The sequence below is a fragment of the Cryptotermes secundus genome, unplaced genomic scaffold (assembly GCF_002891405.2).
Source record: "Cryptotermes secundus unplaced genomic scaffold, Csec_1.0 scaffold257, whole genome shotgun sequence".
In the NCBI taxonomy this organism is placed as follows: domain Eukaryota; kingdom Metazoa; phylum Arthropoda; class Insecta; order Blattodea; family Kalotermitidae; genus Cryptotermes; species Cryptotermes secundus.
In genome coordinates this window covers 323,968-333,542 of record NW_019734352.1, presented here as the reverse complement: position 1 = coordinate 333,542, position 9,575 = coordinate 323,968, and the positions used below count along the sequence as shown (strand labels likewise).

General features: G+C 39.5%; 2 protein-coding genes across 3 annotated transcripts in view; one reads left to right on the top strand and one right to left on the bottom strand.

Moving 5' to 3' along the window:
* Nucleotides 1-851: 851 nt before the first annotated feature.
* Nucleotides 852-7,466, bottom strand: LOC111868807 (protein IMPACT-B). 2 transcript variants are annotated; one of them, XM_023859802.2, is made up of 5 exons: nt 6,193-6,813; nt 5,841-6,073; nt 3,606-3,854; nt 2,859-3,018; nt 852-1,181 (listed from the first exon to the last, which is right to left on the bottom strand). In XM_023859802.2, exons 1-5 carry the CDS (start codon nt 6,202-6,204, stop codon nt 1,008-1,010), a joined length of 828 nt encoding a protein of 275 aa, XP_023715570.1. In that variant the 5' UTR covers nt 6,205-6,813; the 3' UTR covers nt 852-1,007. The 2 variants fall into 2 exon arrangements, with proteins under 2 accessions (XP_023715570.1, XP_023715569.1); XM_023859801.2 differs by lacking the exon at nt 6,193-6,813 and adding an exon at nt 7,380-7,466 and having other exon boundaries at nt 853-1,181.
* A 113-nt stretch (nt 7,467-7,579) lies between these two features.
* LOC111868802 (gamma-tubulin complex component 5) overlaps nt 7,580-9,575 on the top strand; it is a 38,549-nt gene continuing 36,553 nt past the window's right edge. Inside the window, exons 1-2 of the mRNA XM_023859789.2 lie at nt 7,580-7,670; nt 9,083-9,295. Coding sequence (XP_023715557.1) covers nt 7,599-7,670; nt 9,083-9,295 — 285 coding nt within the window. The 5' untranslated portion in view covers nt 7,580-7,598. The remainder of the gene's footprint in view (nt 7,671-9,082; nt 9,296-9,575) is intronic.

Sequence of the window (9,575 nt, the reverse complement as noted above, 5' to 3'; positions counted from 1 at the left end):
ATACATGTCATTTAACAATGCCAGCCAACTAAACCACCAATAAATACACAGAATGAAAAGGCTTATGAATGATACAAAGGAGGCATCTTCTTCTTGCCAGGAAACAAAGGCATCTTTTCATAACAGACTCAGTATTTTAATAATTGTCATATACTCGGGGACATTACCAGACAAAGGTGGAGGGAGAGGATATCATCTCACGCAACGACTTCCACTGCTTGGCAATGAAGCCACAACATAACATCCTGGCTACATTAATTTTGGCAATGGTATTATCAAATATCAAGGCAAAGTTATATGTACTAAAACTTAGAGCAAGAAGCACAGTAAAAACTTGGCTTCTGTTTGTTAATGTAATTCACAAGTTTTAAAAAGCTGTGCAAATGTATGTATCACCATATATCCAGGCAGGATACAGAACACAGCTCTCAAAATTGGTACTGTCCTGCTAATATTAAGAGGTAGGAGGCTGTTCTTTTTATGTAGCAGGATACTGCAAACGCTGTCACCATTTCATGAAGATGCTCAAGTTTTACTCTTTATTGTTGTTTGTTGTTGCATCTATTTCGAAATTCTGAAGTTACACAGCAGTGCTCAACTCACAGGATGACCTACTCAACAACTGCAACCAACATTCAACTTCTGTAATGAGTGACACGCTCACAGTTGATTATATAACATTCAGACATAGTCATAAANTTCAAGTTCGTATAGCAACAGGCGTGACCAGAGTGGTTTGAACGGCTGTTGTACTGCGATGTGGAAAGCAAATGGAAAAACTACCACATTATCACTTTTCCTGGATAGTCTCTTTCCAAAAACAGAAGATCGCATTAAGTGGAGAAACTGTTTTGGAAGAGACTGTGGACCTGTCGCCTGACAGATTACTGATGATGATGATATTATAATTACATCTCTGAATTCCTGAGACACATATACACCCCTCCAACCAAAAGAATGTAACAAAGACACATTGTCTAACAAAATTATATCTTGATATATTGCTTTCAACTTGTCTCTTTCTTCCGACTCTTCTTCTGTTGATTACAGGGCTGAATTAACCCAGCCATATCCAACACCTGTCTTGCAGCATTACTGATATGTCGAAACCTGTCATGGCCTAGATGAACTCCACCATACCAACGAGTCACAACCACCATTACATTCTGACAGTTCAAAATCTGCAAGAAAAGTAACATCCGTTACATGGTAACTCCATTATAAGAGACAGGCTATTAAATTACACCAAATTTTTTTAGACAATATTTTCTAAGTATGCATTTATCAGGCCCTCCAGACACATAGCAGTATTCCTCAGTATGAGACTAGACTGTTTCAAGGCCTCTAAACACAAAAGAGCAGACTGCATACATGCCTCAGTGAGATCTGACTCCATGATATATAGTGCAGCAACTAAGATTAGCACCATAATAATTTGTCTGCCACTCCTGATCTTACTATCACCTCTTGCTTCTTTTTTTCTGAGTTAGGAGTATATAGTGATTCATGTGCGTTCTAAGGAAACCTTTTAATTTTTCAACAACTTGAAGTACCTGACAAATATTTAAGAAAGAATTTATTCTTACACATCTTGCTTATCTTACTTTTCCTAATTCACTAAAATTAAGGGCTCTAACAGTTGTCTTACAGCAAATCCTACAGATACAGAGTTGCCTATTCAAGGTACAATGTGCCTTCAAAGATGTGTTAGACCATGATTATATGTACACATTTTGAACTTTATGGATTTTTATGAACTTCAAATCAAGAGTACTTCTAACTCCCCAATTCCCAGTTATAATTCAGATGGGAGGAATACTGACACCCCTTAACACAGGGTTATAAATTTTGTATGGTAAAACATCTCCAGAATATTTGTTACTTTTAAGATCACTATTTTGTATATAATTTAAGATGATGACATGACAGCTGTATGAAATCTACACATAATTTTCTGTTCGATAATGAACTGTGACAAATGGGCATACATAAATCAATATGAAGCTAGGCCATAAATGTACCTGAAAACCCTGTATGGAACTCTTCTGCAAATTGGTATGAAACGATTGCACAGTTTTTCTTGAAAAACCGTAAGGGAAGAGGCCACTTGGGAGACCTAGGCAAAGTTGGAAGGAAAACATTAAAATGGATCTAAAGAATCCTGGGTGTGAGGGTATGGACTAAATTCAACTGTCTCAGAACAGTAACTGGTGGACTTCTGTGTACTTGCTAACGAACCCCCACGTTCCATAAGAGCCAGGGAATTTCTTGAATTACATCTGCTATTGAAAAAGCGTTCTGCTCTGTGGAATTTGTTTCTTTTTGTCCCATCTGTGGCTAGGCATCCCACATTGTCTCTTTTCTAGAGGTTTCCTGACTAAAATTTTATGTTCATTTCTCATCTCTCCCATTCAATTTACATGTCCTACCCATCCCATTCTGCTTGATTTAATTTCCTTAATGGTAAATGGTGGTGAGCATAAATTGTGTGGTTCCCTATCAAGCAGTTTTCCCAAGCCTGTGCAGTTTATTTTTTTTATTGCTAGTGGGGTGGGACTAAGTCCCTTGTACTGCGGCCACTTCTGGCCTATTGTATCAGCCCCAGATGATAGGTGAGGGTGATTGTGGAGCAATTGGTGGAATGAAGATTGGCAGGGGAAACCGAAGTACTCGGAGAAAACCTGCCTAAGCGCCACTTTGTCCAACACAAATCCCACTTGACCAGACCCGGGATCGAACCCGGGCCGCCGTGGTGGAAAGCCAGTGAGTAAGCGCTTGAGCTATGGTGCGACCCAGCCTGTGCAGTTACTTCCTCCCCTGTTCTCAAACATATACTTCTGATTCTCTAGCTCCAATACCTGCAGCAAATGAAGCAGACGACTTCCAGCACGTGTCTCTCCATCATCATTACAGTCTTGGACAAAACATTTCGTATCTTGCTTCCAGATGCGGTATGCATACATGTTGTGTGTAGCATGAGCTATCTTCTTGTTCTCATACAGGTCCTCCAGCACCTGCCTACACACAATGCCAGCAAATTGGTAATTTTATTTAAAAAACGAGAAACAGTGGTACATCTGTAGGCTTTTCTTGATTTGTAGCCTTATGGTGCTAGCAATGTGATGTCATACATACAGTCAGAAGTATTGCAGAGGTGTCCACTCCTATACAACAGCTTGTTAAACATTTTTCTGCAGCAATGAACGTCAGTCTGGACCAAAGCAAGAGAGAGAGAAACCCGGAGCTGGAGCGGACGGGAGATCTCGAGGACAGAAGGGTAGCGGAGAATCCCTGTTATTGGAAGCTCATAACTAAGCAACAAGTATATGAAGATAAAGGGGACTGGGCTGTAGTTATTATAGATTGTGAACAGTAATATAAGTGTTGCAATTAGCTACAGTTAAGAGTAATAATACGCATACAATGAATTCAATTATCAGCCTGAAGGGGGATGATATTTTCCCCCAAAAGCAGGAGAAGAAGTGGAACCTCCAATAGTATTTCACATATTTTCCAGGATTTTACATCCGTTGCAGAAGGAGGGAGGGAGAGAGGAGGAGGGGAATTGGGAGCATGTGTGTGCATTCATACACATGTTTACTTACGAAACTTCTTCAGCAGATGTGACAATGGCAGCATGTCCCTGGAAAATGCTCTTTCTGTCAGTGATGATGGTGCCATGAGTAACTGTTGGCCTAACAACGTGATGACTCGTAGAACACAATGACACCATTTCATTATCTTCATCTTCATTTTCATCTTTTTCTTCAGGTGCCTCCAATACCTGCATATGCTGCAGAAGTTCTCGTACCTTTTCTACCCACTGGAAAATGACTGTTTCCCCAATGTTCTCCCTGAAATATGAATTTAATGTCACTTCACTGTCATAATACACAACCCATGCAGTAAGTCAAGAAAAAACTTAGCCCCGCAGAGCCATGCCCTTCTTGAGTAGTGAAGCTATTCTGTACCAAATGAAGCCAGTCCATATACTTCCACCATTTCATTAAGATTTTTGTACATTAACATAACTAGGTTCATGGTAAAGGTAAAAAAGTAAAGGTATTGCTGTAACAGGTCGTGGAGGTCCATGAATTTGTGAGATGTCGAGGCTCCCAAATTTGCTAGGTAATCGGTTCACAGATGGCGGTGAGGTTGTCAGCCTTACACGCTAGCCACCCTTTAGCCCCTTGAAGATTCCTGGTACTCATTTCTGTTAGAGGCTGAGTCAACCCCAGGGCTAAGTGTGGCTGGAACGATTAGGTAAATTGAACAAATCCACCTCGTTCGGACTTGAACCTGTTGTCTTCCGACTTCCAGCATAGTGCCTCAACCAACCATGCCACCATGTGCCCCCTAAGTAGGTTTGTGTCTCAACTCTATGAGAATACTGTACAACATTTCCCTCATAAATCAGGCTTTTCACATGACCATAAATACACCAAATGTCATAGTCCAGTACAGAGCACTCTTCCTTTGTATCTGGAACGTCCCAGGTACAAAGCTTGGCCTGAGGACTGACTAAACTGTTTCTGAGGTTTCCTATTACTTTCAAGCAAATTCTGGGAAATATGAGCTACTGTCAGCAGCAATAAATAAATAAAAAGAAATAATAATATAAATAACTGATGTGGCCTCCCACTGTACTCACATTCCCCCCACCTCCACCAGTATCTGTCTGCAGCTGATCTTTGTACCAAATACGACATTTATCATTTCCAGTAATTTCATCTACTAATGAAGGTAACCTTGAGAGTAGAATGTCTAACAACATTGTGTATGTAGTTAGTAACAGCAATATTCCTTGAATATTACAAGTCAGCATTATCACCCTTTTCATAAACACATACAGACAAAAGACTCCTCCCGACATGGCGATCTTTCCTCATCCCAAGCAGATTAATAAGTTTATGGACCTCAAAACATAATGTTGTTTGTATCATTGCTGTCAGAATTTGAAGAATACCTGCAGGTTTCAAATCAACAGCAATCTCAACCTCAAAAGAACCAGGCTCAGGTATGAATGGCTCGGATGTAAGATTTTGCTCTGCCTAGCACCATTAACCCTGTGTACATTCAACAGCTGACAGAAGTAATTCTTCTATGTATTCAAAATATCATGTAATATGCAATCAGATAAGCATTCTCATCCTTTACATAGTCAGCTGCAGGCCTGTAACCTTTCTTTAATTCATTTATGTCTCTACATAAGTATCTAATATTCTTGTTTTTCTGAAGATTATTAAATTTTCTTTCGGATATTCCATTATTCATTCGAAATATGTCTGTTAGTTTCATATCTCCATTCATTCAGCATGGATACTGCAACCACAATGGAATTTAACCTGCTTCTTCTGATCTATCAATTTTGAGCATTTTATAAAACCATACTCATCTCTTAAAATGCTTAATGTGCTTAAAATACTGAAGAAATAACCACACAGTAAGTCCAAAACCCACTCCTTCTGGATTAATACTTAGTATTTATATAAATAATTGGGCTCAAGCAGTTAGTCGCTGGCTTCTCACCGTGGTGGCCCAGGTTCGATCCCGGGTCTGGTCAAGTGGGATTTGTGGTGGACAAAGTGGAGGTGGGGCAGGGTTTCTCCGAGTACTTCAGTTTCCCCTGCCAATCTTCATCCCACCAATTGCTCCACAATCACCCTCACCTATCATCTGGGGCTGATACAATAGGCCAGAAGTGGCCGCAGTACAAGGGACTTAGTCCCACTCCACTAGCAATAAAAAAATATATAAATAATTATCAGAATCCAGGGAGCGGGGCACCGACATTCTTGAGAAACACATTACAGAAAAGTATAAAAATATATTATACCTACAAATAAACTTGATCTAGCAGTGAAGAAATTATTGTTTTCTCCTGTGCACCTAAACTAGGTGCTGACAATTGGTATTCAGGTGGGCTTGTTGAAGGATAATCTACTGGTAGTGTCACATACAAAACAGCAGATTGGATACCTTCTTCTATTTTGATACTGTAAGTATGGTGTACTTCATCTTCTGTTTTCCATTCAGTGCCATATATTGAACACAAAGCTTCAATCTCTTCCACCTGCAAGGTAACACAACCTGTAAGATTTAACAGTACTTACCTACCATCACTCTCTCTTGTCATTCAAAATTAATTTTAATAAGAGTGTATATAGTAATTATAGGTATGTATCCAATTACCTTTCCAAACATATCATAATTCAGTTAATTACAATTAAACCTGGTGGGTTCTATCAGGAAATATATACTGTAAGCTAACTGATAAATTCAATTCTGTTTCATGTCAGTCCAGTACAGCCCCCACTTTTTATGAATGTCATACCGAACGTATCAATAAATAGCAAAGGCTCATACAAAACATTCGCACATAACCGAATTGTTAACATTAAGGATCTGGAACTATTATTTGAAATGTACAATGATATCGTAAATATCTACTCAACAAATAAAATTAATCAATGATTACTTCTGCGCTACAGCTACATAGGCATTAGGGATGAAACCTTGCTCTCCCCCTGCATGGATAACAATCAGCCGTTGGCCTTTGGACACAGGGGAAAATAATCCCTGGATGGATCCATCACTCCATGCATATGGGGTGGTGTGCGATGAATGAATATAGGTTTCATCCATGTAGATGATTGGGTGGCCCTCTTCCCTATATTCTTTAATCTGCCGCAAATACTGAAGACGTTTTGCTCTCATATTATATCGTTCCACCAGTATCTGCTGATTATTTTTTGTTTTCTTCCAGTGGAACCCCCAGTTCCAAAATAATTTTCTTTAATGTGGAGATGCATCCCTGAAAATCTAACGTTTTCTTCAACTTTTCGTGAACTTTTATTGCCTTTGCTACTTCCACTCCTATGTTATTCACTGTAATTGTTAGCCCAGCCTCTTTCATATACTTATACTAACAATTTCTCTTGATTGTGAATGCAACACTTTTCCACTCAATTTACTTCGTGTAGGTGGCATGTTAAAGGAGACAGAAAAATTTACAAATATAAATAAACAAAAAAGAAAATCAACGAATAAAAATAAACAACAAAATAAAATATTAATACAGTATATAGAGAATAATACACTCAAATAAGACTCCAAGAGTCAAAACTTTTTAACGTGACTGTACAAGGAAGAATGCATTTGGGACGTCTGCTCGCACTGAATGCAGACGAATGAGTAATCACAACCACAACCACCCTAAACTTTCACGAATGGACCCGCCCATCCACTGCGCAGCTTTTCCTGGACTGTCACTTCTAAATACTAGAACTTTAGCAGTATAAATACAACACATAACCTCACATCCCAGAAAAACGTAATATTATTCATCACCGTCAAAACATTATCTCTCTCTCACCAACCTGCCTACACAAATTATCGTCCATTTTATAATTCTATACTACGAAAGCTATTTCAGAAAGACTGCAAAACAATTGGGAAGCCAACAGATAAGTTGTCAAAACCGTCAAAACTCTACTACACTTCTTCCTCTCAACGATCACAGCGGTCACAACTGGTTACAGGGGTTGGAGCGATTGGCGTAAAATGATTATCTCTGTTACCGGGTGTCAATATGCAACATGGCGGGAAGTGCTAAGGAAGCGATAGTACCCGATGTGCGGAAACTGATAACAGCATTAACGGAATTTAATGTGAGTACTTAGCATACGACATCGATATGTGATTACTTAATATCATCAGGCATGTAGTGTCTTCACTCGCTTGGAAACCGGGATCGTGGGTTCGAATCCCACTCAGGGCATTGATGTTTAGTTTGTATGTGTGCGTTTTTCTGTGTTTGTGTACAGGTAGAGGCCTTGCGACGAGCTGATCACCCGCCCAAGGAGTCCTACCGAATGTGTAAGATGTAGAAAAACCGAAGTGAACGGAGAAGTTCATGGAGGTAGGCCCAGGCCCACTGGGGCGTAGTGCCAAGGGGAAAAAAATATCGTATCACGTTCTGTATTTCAGCATCCCGTTGCAGTTGTTCAAATTAGCGTCCATTGTTTATCTTCTGTCAAAATTGCAACACTTTTTACATTATACACTTCAACACTACGTTTTTCGGCCTCAAACGGCCATCTTCAGGTGTTTTTATGTTACAGACATTTTACTAAAACAAGAGTTAATACAGTGTAGCAGTTTTTAATACAGTTTTAGTAAAATATGCCGAAACATGTAGTGTTGAAGTGTAGAATGTAAAAAGTGTTGCAATTTTGACGGAAGATAAACAATGGACGCTAATCATATCGCGTAATTGATAAAACCGTTGTGTCCAACCTTTATGCGGTTTTTAAAGTTTTTCCCCTCTGCCTAAATTACTTGGTATTAACTACATACAGATTCACTCACTCATCAAGCTGAGCCCTTCTTGAGAGGCCGCCAATTGTGCAGCTACTCAAGAAGTTCCCAGCGTTCATTACTGTGTTTACAAGAGCCCTCCATTGGTTCCTGTCCTGAGTCAGATCGACCCAGCCCATACTATTCAATCCCATCTCTCTAAGATCCATTTTAATATTCTTCACCCACCTACGTCTTGGTATTCCTAGTAGTCGCTTTCCTTCTGGCTTTCCCACCAATATCCTATATGCATTACGCATCTCCCCCATTCATTCTGTATGCCCTGTCCATCTCATCCCCCTTGACTTAAGCATTCTAATTGTATTTGGTGACGAGTATACAAGTTATGAAGGTCCTCATTATGTAGTTTTCTTCAACCTTCCATCATTTCATCTCTCTCCACTCCAAATGCTGTCCTCAGCACCCTGTTCTCAAATACCCTCAGTCTGTGTTCCTCCCTTAATGTCAGAGACGAAGTTTCACACCCATACGGAACAACTACAAATATAGTATATATAGATAATAGATAATATGTTTAATAGTCATGTCAACACAACACTCTTTCTAGCAGGTGGAGTTTGCTGTCCAGGACAAGTTCCTTGCATGTCATATTTCTGGAGCTCTGCTGAACTAATATCTTTGATCATTAATGACCCTCCATAGTGTTTTTCATGTCTAAACTTGCATCACACATTGAAATTGAATGTGTAACTCTTTTATTTAGGAAGGAGAAGAGAATTTTGACTTATGTGAGAAATTTGCACTCTCCAATCTATGGCACCACTGTTTTCTGTCTGTGGATAGCCATGCTGTCCGTCGCAAAGTTGATGGTATGGTTACAAAGTTTGAGGTTCATGGTCATATTGAAACAGCACGGAAACTGAGAGAGCTTGTCACCACATTCTTAAGTGGTGAAGTATTTCATGACCATCCACAGGTAAGTTGTCACAGGGTAATGTGCGAAACCTTTCTGTGCTGAGATTTATAGTAATACATGTTGTCATTCTTCTGTATATCCATGTTAGCTTTGAATTCAGTTTGTAGAAAGCCACAAATCTTCAGCTTAAATTGTCAAGAGATGGTAGAACATGTTTTTTTAGTCCCCCCCCCACTGCTGATGTGACATGTAGAGAATTGTCAGTTGCAGAGTGATGTATCTCATTCATAGCATGGGAAGTTAGTATGTATGATAAGCGGCCTCCGTAGCCTAGGGGTAA

What these genes read in the sequence shown, in the direction of transcription:
- LOC111868807 (XM_023859801.2), bottom strand. Translation starts at nt 7,403, where the DNA reads ATGGACGATAATTTGTGTAGGCAG. An exon ending in ACGATAATTTGTGTAGGCAG is followed by an intron (nt 6,074 to 7,379) that starts GTTGGTGAGAGA and finishes GTTACCTTGCAG; the next exon opens with GTGGAAGAGATTGAAGCTTT. An exon ending in GTCTGCTTCATTTGCTGCAG is followed by an intron (nt 1,182 to 2,858) that starts GTATTGGAGCTA and finishes CTTTTCTTGCAG; the next exon opens with ATTTTGAACTGTCAGAATGT.